General features: G+C 35.4%; 1 protein-coding gene across 1 annotated transcript; it reads left to right on the forward strand.

Annotated features, from left to right (window-relative positions):
* Nucleotides 1–8,426: 8,426 nt before the first annotated feature.
* LOC106071366 (uncharacterized) lies at nucleotides 8,427–12,413 on the forward strand. Its single transcript, XM_013231456.2, has 3 exons — nucleotides 8,427–8,517; nucleotides 11,814–12,031; nucleotides 12,279–12,413. Exons 1-3 carry the CDS (start codon nucleotides 8,511–8,513, stop codon nucleotides 12,411–12,413), a joined length of 360 nt encoding a protein of 119 aa, XP_013086910.2. The 5' UTR covers nucleotides 8,427–8,510.
* Nucleotides 12,414–18,067: the final 5,654 nt, after the last annotated feature.

An 18,067-nucleotide genomic window follows, 5' to 3' on the forward strand; every position in this document is an offset into this window, starting at 1 on the left:
AGACGTATTGTAGCCGGCATGTTTTGATCACACAGAAGACGTCTTATAGACGGGCATGTTTTGGTCACACAGAAGATGTCTTGTAGCCGGCATGTTTTGGTCACACAGAATACGTCTTGTAGACGGGCTTGTTCTGGTCACACAGAATACGTATTGTAGCCGGCATGTTTTGGCCACACAGAATACGTATTGTAGCCGGCATGTTTTGGCCACACAGAAGGCATATTGTAGCCGGCATGTTTTGGTCACACAGAAGACGTCTTGTAGACGGGCATGTTTTGGTCACACAGAATACGTCTTGTAGCCGGCATGTTTAGGTCACACAGAAGACGTCTTGTAGCCGGCATATTTTGGTCACACAGAAGACGTCTTGTAGCCGGCATGTTTTGGTCACACAGAAGACGTCTTGTAGCCGGTATGTTTTGGTCACACAGAATACGTCTTTTAGCCGGCATGTTCTGGTCACACGGAAGACGTCTTTTAGCCGGCATGTTCTGGTCACACAGAATACGTCATGTAGCCGGCATGTTTTGGTCACACAGAAGACGTAATGTAGCCGGCATGTTCTGGTCACACAGAAGACGTCATGTAGCCGGCATGTTTTGGTCACACAGTTGACGTCATGTAGCCGGCATGTTTTGGTCACACAGAAGACGTAATGTAGCCGGCATGTTCTGGTCACACAGAAGACGTCATGTAGCCGGCATGTTTTGGTCACACAGTTGACGTCTTTTAGCCGGCATGTTCTGGTCACACAGAAGACGTCATGTAGCCGGCATAATTTGGTCACACAGAAGACGTCATTAGAACGATTGCTCGACGCCCAGAAAACAAGAACTCATTGTAACGCGAGAAACATTGTAAAACCTTTTCTGCGGAGACATGTTGCAATGTCTCTTTCGGATGGATTAGTCAATCTTTTTCAGGCTCTTTACAGAAAATAAATAAGTCTTTAATTAAAAAAAAAATACATTCAACATTTAGTAATGTCATTTTTACTTAATGAATATTCGATTACTGATTACTGTAAACAAGCAGATTGTGTGTCCATTGAAATAACACCATCGCGCCATTTTGTCGGCAACGTTAGCGCCCTTCAGGTTGAGAATAATTGATTTAGAATTAAGTCTCTGCAATAATAAATACTGCATATTAAATAACCGTACCAAAGAGTTAATTTCATTTAATACACAAGAAACATCGTTTTGTTCAAGAACTAGAGGAAGTTGTCTGAAACAATAAACTCACGCGTGTGATAGTACAAAAAAACAGAGATTCACTCTGACGAATTGTGACTAATTGATTAGTTTAGAAATAGTTTAACCTATGAAATTGTACAATCAGTCTCTCCTGTTTAAAAGCTGGATTTCTACTTTGAAACATATGGGCCGGTAGAGTGTATACGCCTAATTAGATAATGCTTCATCAATTTTAGATTTACTATTAATTGCATTTTTAGATTGGAGAGTATATTAGATATAAGTGCGGCAACTTTTTGCACAGATGTTGTAATTTCTCAACATAAACACGCCCACCTCAGAACGAAAGATTTATGTCGTGCGATAGAATCCACTCTTACACCAATGTCCCTAACTGTATCCACTTATGTTACAATCAACAAACAATTTTACTTTGCAGCAGAAATGTGAACCGGTTAAAGGAAAACACTAAATTTTACAGCCCTCCCATTTTTCAAATCTGTTCAATGACGTTGTGACCTTGTGACTTTTGATGTAATTTTATTTTGTACCAATTCGCGAATCCATCACTGAAATCATAGTTAACAAGGAATACGCCTGTAACAAATGATAAAAGACTTGCCTAAATATTTTTTTTTAATTAAAAAAATTAGGTATTTATATATATATAAGTGCTTGCATTATACATTTTAAAATTAAAAAAACAGTTTACTTTCATGAGATTGCAACAGAACTACTCAAGATCTAAACTATCATGATATGGGATTGTCAAATCTTTTCTAGTTTCTGCTTAAGCAGGAAGAACTGGCGGACAGACAGATCACCGAAAACTAATTGAGGCTTTTCCCCTTTTGGGGCCGCTAAAAAGTTGACATTGTCTTTAATCTCATAACCACTTACTTGACAATATTGTGCCTACATTGCGTTGTTCAAACAATTCTTCAATTAGTTGTCCCATGTCCCTTGATATCTCTCGTCAACATGAGTCCCAGTTAGCAGGACGACACGGAAGTTAGGTTTGTTAATTACTTGATAAGTCACTCTGAATAATAGCTTGTCTTGAAAAGCAGGCAGTGGCCTTGAAGTCAAATGTCATTGATGAATCAGAAAAACATATTTCTTTTTTTTTTTTGGGGGGGGGGGGGCGTCTTTTACATATCAAGACAACACTCAAAGAACTTTCTAAGCATTTAAAGAGAAGCATTTTTGTTCACCTAATTATTAGCATTGAAGAGACAGGTGGATTTAGTGACTGTTTGTTATACAATGTCAAAAAAGACAAGAACACTTTTTGGTTCCGAACCTGGGGTCCTGGGTTCGAATCTTGGCGAAGACTGGGATTTTGAATTTTGGGATTTTTAGAGTACCCCTGAGTCAACCCAAATAATAATAATAATAATACAAACTAAAAGATGACATCTGTTTTAAACGTTATATTCTAATCTAAAAACAAATGACGAATGTTGATTAGGATCTTGCTAATACTCTAAGAATAGCTGACGTTTAAGCTTCGAATCAAGCCCCCCTCCCCCCGTGACGTGTGTCTGTAAACACAGCCCCCACTGTGCCCCACCCACCACACTCCTGCTGTAGTGTCAAGGGGAAAAAGTAAAAATTTTACTCAAGTGAAACTTAGGAAGTAAATGCTGGAAAATGTCGTTAACCCCAAATAGTCTGGTCTGTATTTAGATCTAGGTCTGTGGACGTCCAAATAGTGATTTCAGGTAGAAAATACATTTCAAAAGATTTTATCGCAGGAGAAAAATAGATTGATCATAGTTAAATGTACAAACACGAAGTTGATGATGTATGTTACTCCTGACTCATAACATTGACCAATTGAAAATAAGTCAATTGTTTCTTCCTGTTAGTTTCTTTCGCTTAGACACATACGCCTTGTAGGTTTATTGACACATACATCTTGTAGGTTTATTGACACATACATCTTGTAGGTTTATTGACAAATACATCTTGTAGGTTTATTGACATATACATCTTGTAGGTTTATTGACACATACATCTTGTAGGTTTATCGACACATACATCTTGTAGGTTTATTGTCACATACATCTTGTAGGTTTATTGACATATACATCTTGTAGGTTTATTGACATATACGTCTTGTAGGTTTATTGACATATACGTCGTGTAGGTTTATTGACACATACATCTTGTAGGTTTATTGACACATACATCTTGTAGGTTTATTGACATATACGTCTTGTAAGTTTATTGACATATACATCTTGTAGGTTTAGTGACACATACATCTTGTAGGTTTATTGACACATACATCTTGTTGGTTTATTGACACAAACATCTTGTAGGTTTATTGACACATACATCTTGTAGGTATATTGACACATACATCTTGTAGGTTTATTGACACATACATCTTGTAGGTTTATTGACATATACATCTTGTAGGTTTATTGACATATACATCTTGTAGGTTTATTGACATATACGTCTTGTAGGTTTATTGACATATACGTCTTGTAGGTTTATTGACACATACGTCTTGTAGGTTTATTGACATATACGTCTTGTAGGTTTATTGACATATACATCTTGTAGGTTTATTGACACATACGTCTTGTAGGTTTATTGACATATACGTCTTGTAGGTTTATTGACACATACGTCTTGTAGGTTTATTGACATATACGTCTTGTAGGTTTATTGACACATACGTCTTGTAGGTTTATTGACACATACGTCTTGTAGGTTTAGTGACACATACATCTTGTAGGTTTAGTGACACATACATCTTGTAGGTTTATTGACACATACGTCTTCTAGGTTTATTGACACACACGTCTTGTAGGTTTATTTACACATACATCTTGTAGGTTTATTGACACATACGTCTTGTATGTTTAGTGACACATATGTTTTATATGTATTTTGTTGACTTTTAAGGATGAAACAATAAACTATGTTCCCATGACAACTGTTGGGGATTCCCAATTTCTTCGTATCTGATTGCCAGCAGAGAGAAGAGTAAATGTGTATGAGTAGGTCTGTGTTTCTGTATGTGTGTGTTTCTGTATGTGTGCGCGTTTTTTATGGAGCGTTATACGATCAAATGACCCACTCCCGTTTTTTTTTCCTTGGATTTTTTTCTTTCTATTTGTCTTTCTGACTCAATTTTGTGTGTAAGTTGTCAAATTACTTGTAGAAATCATTGTCTCTGCCACTCATTTGTATACAGGAAAATGTTTCAACAAAAAGTGTATTCTCCAATACTCAACAAATCCGTCTTATTAGCTGGAATCTTTAAGTATTTGTTGAAATATGTTGAAGACAAAACAACAACAACCATAACAACAACAACAACAATAAATAAAAAAAAACCACGTGATTAGTTAACAGAGGATGGGAAACAAATGGTGCAGACAAATGTACAACTCATCTAATAAAAAAGAAAACAAATATACTAAAAAAATATACTTTTTGTTCAAATACTGAAGTCAAGAAAACATGAATGTTGTATTTGTCTTTGAAAAAAAAAGAAAACAACCTTCGCGTGAATTAGAAATACTGCCTTGAACTTTTTTTTACTTTATTTTCAAAACTAACTTATCTTATAACTTACAAACGTTTCGTCAAAAGAGAAGATGATTACGTCCTACTCGGATCCGTGTGTTAATCCAGTTAATTAAAAACTTAAACTCTATACAATCGTTGGCTTTCATAGCTGACTCAGGCTACCCGTTCCACGCTGTAAGAGCTATAGTAAAGAAGAAGTCCTTGTACAAATTTGTCTTAACATACGGAATAATTCTATCAATAAATTGAAAACATCTCCACAGTATGTCGACTTCCTGCCTTTAGTCTTCCAATTTCTTTTTTCAACACGCCTTCGATCCATTCACCTTTCCTACCAAGCTGCACACTAGTGCTACCAGCTTTTGACCATCTTCTGACCAAGTGTTTCCTTCCATCCAAGATAAATAGTGTCAGCTAATAGTAGCAATTGTAGTTTAAAATAGTTTTTGTATTGTCCGACTATCCGACCTATTGTTGGTCTGGCTTAGATTTCAAACGTTAAAAGTGTTATTGCAAACTTTAGTTGAACATCGTCTATATTGAACTCAAAATAAACAAAATTCTGCTCTTGTTTTTTCATACTTATGTAGGTGTACCAATTTTACCGCAAGATAAAAAAAAATCGTAATTATTCAACTATACAATGATTGATGTATAAATTCCCAGAAGAATTATTTCATAATCTTAGCGTCTATTCAATAAAGACTTCTGACAAGTAAATAACTTTAGCGTCCATTCAATAAAGACTTTTGACAAGTAAATAACTTTAGCGTCCATTCCATAAAGACTTCTGACAAGTAAATAACTTTAGCGTCCATTCAATAAAGACTTCTTACAAGTAAATAACTTTAGCGTCCATTCAATAAAGACTTTTGACAAGTAAATAACTTTAGCGTCCATTCCATAAAGACTTCTGACAAGTAAATAACTTTAGCGTCCATTCCATGAAGACTTCTGAAAAGTAAATAACTTTAGCGTCCATTCAATAAAGACTTCTGACAAGTAAATAACTTTAGCGTCCATTCCATAAAGACTCTTGAATAATAAGAATATCTGTGTGACACTCAACGCTTATACTTTTGAAACGAAACGACTATTTTCCAATAGCTTCTGTGGTCACTGTTACAGACCCGGGGAAAAAGAACTTCTCGCTATGGCTGCTGCGCCACTCGACATAAACAAAAAAAGAGAAGGGGCGAGTCTAAAAACACACTGGCTAACGTTCAGGTCTTGCGATCTATCTGGCAGATGATGTAAAGGTCATCTATTTCTGTGGCCTATGGTTAACGAGGGTGTCATGTGGCCAGCACAACGACAAACCGCCTTTACTTTTCACAAACTAATGTCAGGTACCCGTTAGAGCTGGACTCAGAGCCACCCTAAAGATACCAAAAATAATAGTCCCAGTCTTCAACAGGATTCGAACCAGGGTCCCCCTTGGGTTTACCCCTCAGCCGCAGTGCCTCCTGGCTAACCGAAACATGTTGAATAAAAAAAAGTATTCTACAAGATGAGTGAGACTGCTGTCCGTCTGTAGAAAAAACATCAACTCATTTCTTCATGTAGTTTTCTTAAAGTCGGCCAACTTCCTGTTTATTTGTTTCCTAATAATTCAAACTTGCATCAACGAATTTTATTGGATAAATCTTTGACCTTGATAGTCAAACCTCAAACCCAATGTATTTGTTTGTCTGTGTCAGTGAGATACTCCAACTGTCGTGTAGTCAAAGTCACAACTAGGGCTGAGTGCAATAAGACCAACAATAACAACAAAATCACACGTACCTGTAGTTTTTTTTTTCCAGATTCCCCTTCCCCTTCCCCTTCCTATTGAAGTTCACTGACTACGACCAGAACCTGTGTTCAGACAGTCCAGGTAGAGATTAAACCCGCAGTCTTGACGTCAGTGTGAAACATCGGGCCAGTAACTTATGATGGTTTTCTATGTCAGTTGCGCCCTCTTCACATCTAGAGTTTAGTAAGGATCAGTTGCTCAGTTGCTGTTGGCTCAAGCGTGTGAGGCAGAAGATCTAGGATTTCAAGGAAAATATCTGGGTAGTTCGGCATCGCGATCAAATAATTATGTAAACAAAACAAAACTTTAAGGGAGAGATGAATCTTTCTATCACTTACATGGGAGAGACTGATATATTTTAGTGTATATATTTATTGTAACCTGTAGAAAGATTTCATTTTTATAGTAATAGACAAAGTTTTTTTACAACTTTCAATATGAATCACTGTCTCGTTAACCTGTTAAACAGTCTCGTGTGACCTGTTCAACTGTCTCGTGTGACCTGTCAACTGTCTCGTGTGACATGTTCAACTGTCTCGTGTGACCTGTTAAACTGTCTCGTGTGACCTGTTCAACTGTCTCGTGTGACCTGTTCAACTGTCTCGTGTGACCTGTTAAACTGTCTCGTGTGACAGTTCAACTGTCTCGTGTGACCTGTTCAATTGTCTCGTGTGACCTATCATAACGAATGTCAATTCTAGAACATTGGACAAGAGAGACATCTATAAGCCTACAAATGAGACAGGGGAAGGAACAAGGAATGTTTCTTTCAAAAAGAAAAAAACAACAAAGTAATTTAAAAGAAACAAACAAATAATTACAACTTAGAAAAAACAGTAATAGAAGAGCAGTGGCGTAGCTAGGAATTTGCCATTATTTTGGGGCCCGGGGGCTTGACCTCTTTGGGGGCCCCTGCGTAATATTTAATATTGAATGTGGGGGCCCGGAGGTATTTCAAATTCTCCCCCCTCCACCACCCTAGCTACGCCACTGTAGAAGAGACATTCATTTGAAAGAAAAAGAGCAAATTGTGAACAATGTTAGTCTTCAAAGAAATAATAAAGGCTACCCCCCTCCCCCGCAAAAAAAAAGCAATAACTCCTTTTGAAAGCACACACACGGATGCACATGTACATATATAAACCACATATCCTTTCATATATCCCTAGACTACACACCCACGCTTACATCACACCACACACACAGAAATATTGCCCTCCTATTCATTGTATGACTTCCCCCCCCCCCTCAATCTTGTGTTCCGAATGAGATATCAGGCCATGCCAGAGAAACGTTTCCTTCAGCCTGAACCCTACTGACATTAATTCTCTAGTTTGAAGAGACATTCAAAAGGCCATTAGTTCATGATTAAAATAAAAATATGGAGATATATATTGTCTACATCTCACTTGGTCCACATGAAGTTCATCAGACGAAGTCTCCGACTAGCACGCGTGGAACCGACAGAAGACCTCAAGGGCTATTACACACTGAAACCATCTTTCAGTGTAAACAATGACATCAGTAGATAGATTCAACCGAAACCCCAGAACATAAGAAGAATCGGAACTACTTCACAACGTAGGTAAACTGTGTACAGCTAAACAAACTTCTGTGTGTGTGTGCGCGCGTGTGTGTGCACTTCCGATGCACAACTTCTGAGATCTCTAGCTCTAGGGGAATCCCGAACTTTGGTCCCACTGCATGACCTCATTTCGTTTGGTATTAAAAAAAATATATTGGGGAATATTGGAAACGAAAGTCACTGACAACTAACTGTCTTGAAAATTGTTCTTCTATTTTTAAAAACAGTGAGTAGAAGGGTAAATCTTTTGTATATAAGGGACCCTCCTTGAATGCAATGTCTCAAAAATTACAGAAATCAGTAAAGCGTAATCTGCTTAATACAGTGATTAAAGTAATATATTATTTCTGACTTAGATTGACTCTGATACTTTGAAATCATGAATTGTAAGTTTTTGCCTTAGTTTTTATGTTATATATTCATTAACACAACATAAATAATGAAATGTAGGTATTGAACTCAAACCCATTGAAGCACATTACAGTGATTAACCTAAAATATTTTTTCTATTTTACGAATATATTTTTTAAACTAATTATTATATATAATATATATACGTAAGTCAAATTTTAGTTTAAATAACGAACAGCCAAAAAGTATCATAAAATGAACAAATTTAAAAAAAACAAAATCTCTGTATCAATAAACATCTTCATTAGAAGTGAAAGCAATAATCAACTGTGTTGAAAGGAACACACACATTTCTTGTCCGTATTTTAGGAGAGAAAAATCGTTAAAAAATATTTCCTAAGGAAAACTAAAATGAACAATTAACAAAGTTTAGATTTTATACTCAATTGAATAGAGGGGGGGGGGGGGGAGGGGCGCATTGTCTTTTTAGCGCTATATTAGTTTTTTTTTTTTTTTTAATAAATTGCATTGGGGCTCCATTAATATGTATCAACTATGACCTTTTATGTCATATCTTTTTTTTATATATTGGACATATTTGTATTTTTAAAATTATAACCATTAAAATATTCTTATTACTACTGTCTTATAAACTAATCTACCTACATTTTAAAGTAACCTACAGTCAACGAAATACGGTACAAACTTTACAATTAGACGCAAGGGAATTCGTTTCCATTAAAAAAAGAGCAAAAAAAAAACCAAACAAAAACTCTTTAGATTTACGTCAAGGCAAATTGTCCTGCTAAATTTAAGTCCAGCGTGTTGTGCATCATCATTGAAGTTTCACAAATTCGAATCCCTCTCGAGGTTCAAGAAAGGTCGGGAAACCCCTTATCAAAGGGAACTAACCGAGACCACATTCTTGAGATCAAGCGCCTCGTTTGTGTTTATTTTGTGTCATTGCGGCGAACCAATCCCGGCAACGAATCGCTAGTACTAAGTAGTCGTTGAGCTGTGTTTTAAGTAGGGGTCCCTTACTTGACTCATTGTTTACAGTGTATCACCTTGAGTTTGTTTTAGAATTTCAGATCAAAACCAAGTATCATATTAACTATTATTAACAGCTATTAAAATAGTATTTAAAAAAAGACCTACTGAACAACTAAACTTCTGGGAAAGTTTGGTTTCACTTAGGAAGATCGTTTGATATTTCCGAATCTTGCATCGTCTGCTGAGACTAAAGCGAGGTTAGGCGACACAGAAGCAATTTATAAAGTAGGCTTACAAAAGCTAGATCTAAATGCAACATTGACCTCGGTTTAAGAAAAAAGTTTGAAGTGGCGTTTTTTTTTTTTCAAAAGTCAATAAAGAAGAATTAATTTTTCACTCACAGTACACCATTCAATAGCATAACAATTACAGATATTTTTTTTTTTTGAGGAGCAGTCAAAAACACAAAACTTTGCCACGAAATGATAAAAACAATTGATATGAAAGTCATGTCCAGGATAGACAACTGTCTCATTGTGCTGTCTCGTTTTAGTAAACACCTTGCAGTAACTTTAGTCTCATTGTGCTGTCTCGTTTTAGTACACATCTTGCAGTAACTTTAGTCTCATTGTGCTGTCTCGTTTTAGTACACACCTTGCAGTAACTTTAGTCTCATTGTGCTGTCTCGTTTTAGTACACATCTTGCAGTAACTTTAGTCTCATTGTGCTGTTTCGATTAAGTGCACACCTTGCAGTAACTTTAGTCTCATTGTGCTGTCTCGTTTTAGTACACACCTTGCAGTAACTTTAGTCTCATTGTGCTGTCTCGTTTTAGTACACATCTTGCAGTAACTTTAGTCTCATTGTGCTGTCTCGTTTTAGTACACACCTTGCAGTAACTTTAAAATACTCCAAACCTAAGAATACAATCGAAATATAAAAATACTTGAAAAAAAAAGCCCAAAGCTTATCAAAGGGGAAGAACTCCTCAATCGCAACTATATCTCTCAATAATGTAGAAGTTATTTCCCATTTTAGATATCAAGCAAAATAATTACTTACCAATAATTAATTGCCTAATTCGTTATTTTTTTAAAAAATATTTTTGTTAAAAGTAGCCTCATGTTATTCTGTGTTAGACAAAACATCCAATTATTATTATTATCCTAAAAGGACAAAGGCGGTAAAAAACCCAAACCACAAATATAGTTCAATACAATTCATTTGTTTATCAGCTACATATCAAGCAGCGTATACAAGAGCAACTTGTCTTATGAATACGTCTGGATGACTGAGTAAAGCCTGTACTTGTTGTATTTCCCCATTGACTATCATGTCAGCAAGACTCCTGAAGTTGAGAAATGTCTGTGTAGGTGTGGGTTCACTTTCATCTTACGTGCCAATTTTACTGTCCATGACATGGACATCACTTTCTTACAGAATATGCGTGAAAAAATCCGGTTCCCTCCTTAGCACGGGGGGTCCCCCAAGAGAAAAAGTGTTGCTAAAAATAACCTCATGGGGGGGACTCCTCTATAAATGTAGCTCATTGATTGGTGTGATTTATTTTAACGCGCTGAACACAATAACAGAAAGATCTCCTAATCAAAAGGAATTTTGTTTGTAAACAAGCTTAGGGAAACATTCGTTTGTACAATGACATTCAGATTTTTAGGTTCGTGTCAAAATAAAAAAAAAACTTTTTTTTTCCACGTGCTATCTATTTCTGATTAAAATATGAACTAATGTTACACTAAATGTTTCATAAAATGTTAAGTCTTTTATAAAACCAACAACAAGTTACACTATTCAATTGTTATGAAGCCGTTGTTGAGAAATGAATATCTGTCGCACAGGAATAGAAATATAGAAGCGTTAACATTCCAACACTAGCGTAGTTTAGAGTTTCTAGATCTCTTCGGGAATGTCTAGCGTGGCTTTACATTCTCACATCTTTCTTTTTTCAATCATATCATACATTTAATAACAGAGTGTTACATATTGAAAGTATGATCTAATTAATATGAATGTATCTCATGTCGTAACGATAAAGTCAAAGTGCTAGGACGTAGGCTTGATAATCTTCACTGTACAAAACACGTCCACTGTGTCCAGTATAATTAATTTCGTAGTCATTTCTTTAAGCACAGGGATTGAAACCTTAAAAAAAGAAACGTGTCACCTTTTTAAGCTCTCATAGAATGCCTTTAAACTCCCAATAACTGACCCTAATAAGTGTATACGATACCTTAATGAAGCCAATAAAAATATCTTTAATGATATACTTTCATATGTAATCGTCACAAATATATATTTTAAAATTGTGTTTTCTAATTAGGTCAAAGGTTGACTTACACCTGCCTTGAACTTCTGGCCATTCTAGTCTCAACATTGGCTGCACCACTGGTTACAACATCCCTCAGTTTAGATAATCCTTGTGGGCTTGCGCCAGGTACAGCGTTAGAGTTACCTCCCAATATGGTGGACTTTCTCAAAGCAACAATAACCGATGCCAACGCAGCTAGTGCAGCCAATCAGGCAGTTGTGAATAAGCTTGTAAGTACTAATTAATAAATCAAATTTTTATTTTATTAATTAGGATAGTTACTTACAATAATTGCTTCTTTGTGGTCTTTCAGCCAGTAAAATCTATTTTTAAACTCAGTGGAGAGAGCACAATAGAGATACGTCCTCATGGGAGGTCAAACAACATTGTGTCAAACGTTTTTAAAATTTCAATTCTAGCAGTCAACACATTTTTGTATTCTGGGTTGCCTTAAGCGTTTTTTTTTGTTTCTTGCAGAGATCAGACGTGATGTTAACAGAGAACGAGCTAATCACTTACACCAATAAAACCTTACCCAGCCTTCCACTCCGACTGCCAGAAGTGAATGTTAGCAGGAGCAATGTAAGTGGTCTATTTTTTTTAATTTTGTAAAACCTTTTGTTGTATGTCGTCTGCTAGACGTGACTATTTTAGTTCTTTCTATTGTAGAGAGTTCTCTGTTTTGCAACTCAATTGAACTAATAAATATGTCTATAATGTGGCTACTAACAAAGTTCTTGCTATTTGAAAGATTTCTTTGTTTCGCTACTTTTATTAACTAACACAAATCTATCATGTGGCTACTAACAAATAGAAAACTTAAGCTTGCCTTGGAGATAAAAACTTAATGTTAAGTTTTTTTTAATATTATATTTCGTTTGTAGCATTTTGGACGTAAAAAACCCCCAGTAACAACTCATGTTATTTTAGTAAACGGATGCTATTGAGTGTGTAATAGAACAACTTTAGAGTCAAATAATAGTTCAGATCCCATTTCAGACCTTGCGCTCTATAGGGCAGACTTTGTAAAGGTCATCTGTTTCTGAGGCCCATGGTTAACGAGGGTGTCATGTGGCTAGCATAGCGTTCAGCCGCCTTTACCTTTCCCCAACTAATGTCAAGTACCCATCAGAGTTGATTGGACTCAGAGGCACCCTAAACATCTCGACATTTTAAATCCCTGTCTTTGCAAAGTTTCGAACCCGAAGCCAAGCGTTTTACCACTCAGCCACCATGAATAATGACCAAAACGTTTTCCAAAGTAACATTTTTTAGCTGAATTAAAATTTCTTTCAATAAAAAGCAAATGTTATGAATTAGTTTCTAATATCGTAACTAGTAGCACAGTGTCACAGTGCGGCTAGTTGATGGTATCACCCCCAATAATCAGGCCCAGGGAATTTTTTAGGTTCGCACCCTTAGCGACGCTATTGGTAAAGACCTCGTTGCTCCCAAGTTGTGAAAATTATCAAAATTAACAATTCGCTTCAAACAGAGAAATTCTAAATTGACAGAGCAACAAGATGATAAATTAACAATAAAAAGCAAAACAAAACAAATTAGATTATGAAAAGAGAGAAAGGAGAGAGGGGAGGTATTAAAAAATATTGTTAAACTCTACGTGGGGATCGATCTTTGAATATCTAAATCTAAACGAATGAACTAGAGGCAACAGTTCTAAAAAGCCATTACTAAGGAATACGTCATGACTATTAGACTCTAGTATGTATTCACTTCTTTACAACTTTCTAGGAACTCGCTCGGAAAATAAGACTGAACCAAATGACTCTGCAACTGTTATTCTCTGCCAATGACATACTACTGAATGCCAATGTTTTCCCCATTGATTATGTTCAGAACATTAGTGATATTAACAATAAAGTGCTCGGGGCTAGCTGCAGGATTTCCAAAATTCTAATGTTACTGGACGATACATTGTCTCACAACGAGTTGAATGTTGACAAAGAACTCCAGATTGTGGACTTTACTGCCTACGGTACTGCCGAAATTGAACTCCACGACCTTATGATGAATGGAGAAGACTCGTTAGACCTGAAGTCAGCATCAGTGGCTGAGTTTCTCATCGCGAATCAGATGATGGGTGAAATGAGAAGTCTGGTACACATTTTAGATGCTGAAGCAAGGAGTCATGGGCAGTCGGCATAGGTATAAATTAAATGAACTATATCCCCTGGCTTCCCAACCTATAAAGTACACGAATTGTATCCCCTGGCTTTCCCACACACACAGCTTTGGTGGCATGGTTTATAGATTGGTGATGGTATCCCAGATCACTTGCGCTTCTTTCGCACTTTTGTTTATTCGTTTCTGCTTTTTATTATAAACACGCAATTAATTGTATGTGAACTTTGTGTGCGTGTGCGCGCGTTCAGTCTTGCTTTTGCTATTTATGAAATTGTACTTTGCACCACAGACAAACAACGAACCAAGTAGTGGATCATTGAGCTCCAAAAGAGATTCGACCATCACGTCACAGGCTCCTCTTTCTGCCCTCGTTTTGTTGTTTGTCTTGCTCACCTTCGTCTTAAATATCAATGTCTACTACCTAAAAGCTAAGACAAGACGATGTGTAATAATTATCAAAATGAAGCTTTTTTTTTTTTTGTTGAGTACTATTACAAATTGGAATGCTTCCGCGTCTTCAGTCCAACCATACTAGAAAAGTTACAAAGTGTTACAGTTTGGCGTTATATTTGTTTATATTGCATGCTTGTGGTCTGCAAATATCCACATATACAACACTCCCAGTACAGTGAGAGGAACGTGAGCGTACACAGTTAAAGCTACTCAGTTCTTATACGTTTTGTATGGCGATTAGTGAATCTCATTAAATCCTATGCATTGTAATGTTCCCTGAGCTTGTATTTGTAGACAATATTGATTACTATCTATTTATATATCTGTTATGTCGACAATTTAGGAAAATTTGAGCTTTGTTTTTTTATCAAACGTTCTCGCAAAGTCTAATTGTTAGGCTATTCGCTTGACCAGGATGACCAGCTTGACCAGTCAAAATAAAGATATTCGAGAAGCGAAATAAGAAGCTCATGATTTGTTCAACTTTTAGAAACCTATTCCTGTTTTTGAGACTCAGTCGTTAAAGAACTCGACCTCCTTTATCCGTCTAAGATACTGATTACAATGAATATAATTACCTCAATGAAATAGGATTTCAATTTTGTATGTAAACTGTATTTTAACTAAGTTTTATTTATATTATGTAAGGAATAACTCTACTGCAGTTAAACTCTGACATATCATTTATAACGTCAAGTCATTTTAAGTCATTTTCTCAATGTTTCCAGCCTTTTAAATTCAACTTTGTCTAACAATCAATTCAACGTATCATTAATCTACTAAACTTTGTCTAACAATCAATTCAACGTATCATTAATCTACTAAACTGTGTCTAACAATCAATTCAACGTAACATTAATCTACAAAACTGTGTCTAACAATCAATTAAACGTATCATTAATCTACTAAACATTGTCTAACAATCAATTCAACGTATCATTAATCTACTAAACTGTGTCTAACAATCAATTAAACGTATCATTAATCTACTAAACTTTGTTTCATATTTTAAAGCCAGAAACTTTGAAATGACAATACTTTTCATAGACATAGTCAATGAAATTAAAAGTTTTTAAAATAAATATTTGTTTCTGTGTGTTCAACAGATGTATGCCATTACCAGGCAACAGTATAACGACACCTCCATTGCTATCATCTACCTGGACTCTGCCATTAAGGACGACACTCAGTACGATAACAAAAGATACCAGACCGAACTTCAAAGCGCCCAGAACAGTCTGTACAGCTTGATGTGTAAGATATTTTACATGATGAAGAGTTCCAACATCAGCATCCCTCTCCCTGTGAACGCATCTGTGATACCTTCCACCTTGCAACAGTTGAGTGACGCCAAACGTCGTTACTATCGAAATGTCATGATAACGTCACAGGTGGCCAGAAACATGACCAAAACTCAAGCCTCGAACTACGAAAAATTCATCGAAGTCGTCTCTACATCTGGTTAGATCAACTCAATCAAAACAAAACTGAAATGAATGAAAAATCAAATTGAGTAGTCTCTAGTTACTGCTTCTGAATGTTGCAATAAGCTTACAGTATTTTGACTTTACAAACTTGTTGTACTGAATGCTAATTTATTGTATTTATTAACATGTTGGTTAATGTTCCTAACTATTATCACATCTACTTTTTGTTTTTTTATTCACGCCTTTCCATGATTGACCAATAGTCTTCCATCAAAATCAAAAGTATTAACACAAATCATTGATGTATGTGCTGACTGTTATTAATTGAAAAATTCTTCTGAGCCAAATGTCAAAATAATTTGTAATTACTTACCCACAAACTCGAGTCATTATTTATTTATTCAATATTTAGAAACTTTTAAAATGTGACTAGAGTCACATGGTACAGCTAACATTTCTAGTGTCCCAAGAAACTTTCAGTCCTCTAGGTAAACAGTTAAAACAATGAATGCCAACTTAGCTTATTTGTTCTTTTCATCTTTCAGCTCTAGCTTAGATATACATATACACTTTGTGTCTGGGGGCGGGGGGTGGATCACGATGTTTAAAGTAAATGCATGATTTTGATGTCCTTGAAACACAGCCATTTATCTAACTGAATGCTTTGAAAAGAAAACATGCCATTACATTATTGACACGACTGACTGTCTCTGTACTTTAAGAATATTTTATTATAATGGATTTGCGCCAGTATTGATTGTATATATATATATATATATCTTAATGATATATTTATTTATTTATAATTTATGAAATGTGTTCAATAACTTATGCCACGTCATTGGTACCACAAAATGTGGCCATTATTTATTTTTTCATCACATTGGTAATGTATTTTTGTAAACTTAAACATGTATTTAATCATGGTCTAAATGAGTGCCATGTGCTTCTGAATGATCTGTGAAATGACCCAATTATGGGTTTATTTATTAGTTTGATTGGTAATGTTTTTTTTAAATTTTGTAATAGAATTTTAATCAACAGTGTTCTCATTTTTATAAAATTCTCTATTTTTATATTCAACATTTTTTATATTTATTTTGTTTTTAAAATCCAATTTATATTTAAATCTAAAATTGTGCTGACCACTGCCATTAATTTGAATGAAATGTTCTCCGGCCATTGCTGATGATTTGTTTTTGTCAATACATTGAACCATTTGTTACATGTTGGGGAGTTTCATAAAATGAAGCAAATTTATAAATAGCCAGCTTTTCGGGGCTCATAAACTCTACATTTTGAAGCCATACAACAGTTTTGTACTTTTTTTTAAAGCACTTTACAATCAAATTAATTGAAATTTATATTTATATATTATATTTATTAAATTAAATGCATACAAATAACGATAACTTCTGGTTTGAAAATCTCCAAAAAAGGCCAAACTCCCAAACATTTGTCGGTGGGCTTTAGGATTTGAGTTCTCTGGAGTAATAAATGATTTTTTTTAATGATACCACATTAAAGTGCGTTTTTTTTCCTCAAATATTGTTATGACTTGAGAATATTTATAAAAAAAATAAATCAACGACTATTCAGTACGCTGCAATACAATGTTCGATGTCTCTTTCAGAATTTTTAATAGTGTCTATTGACAGATTATGAATGTAACTGTATAAGACATTTCCAGAAAGAGGCATCTCCATGTAAGGCTATATTAGCCACCACTAGGACCGAATGTTCTTCAAATTTTATTGCTCATTTTTTTATTTGCTTTTATTAATGTTATTCACATTTTCATTATTTGCCATTGTGCTTTTTGCGTTAACCCTGTCAGGATGTGATTATTTATTTATTTACAATTAATTTATTTTTCACTTTTACAAATAAATTTATGAAGAAAAAAAATACCATTGAATTTGTTCATATGTTTCAATTTAAGTTTAGAAAATTAGAGATTCACATAGCGATGGAAGTAGAATGGAAAAAAAAAAAAAAAAAACAACAACAGTAAGAGTGAGTGAATGCGTCGCAAGTTATACCTGGGTGTAGCACTGAGCGCTGCAAACTGCCCAAGGTTCGCCGACTCATAATTTTTCCTCGGGGTTGACTCACGAAGCCTTTCCCATGATTGGGTCTAGCTGTAAGGCAACAGAGGTTTGAATTTCAGAGTTTTCTATCTTTTAGGTGGGTAGCCCGCCACGGCTAGCGGGCCCCTTCTGCTCCAAGCTTACTGGCTTA

Source organism: Biomphalaria glabrata, chromosome 1 (genome assembly GCF_947242115.1).
Source record: "Biomphalaria glabrata chromosome 1, xgBioGlab47.1, whole genome shotgun sequence".
Taxonomy (NCBI): Eukaryota; Metazoa; Mollusca; class Gastropoda; family Planorbidae; genus Biomphalaria; species Biomphalaria glabrata.

What these genes read in the sequence shown, in the direction of transcription:
- LOC106071366 (XM_013231456.2), top strand. An exon ending in AGGCAGTTGTGAATAAGCTT is followed by an intron (nt 12,032 to 12,278) that starts GTAAGTACTAAT and finishes TGTTTCTTGCAG; the next exon opens with AGATCAGACGTGATGTTAAC.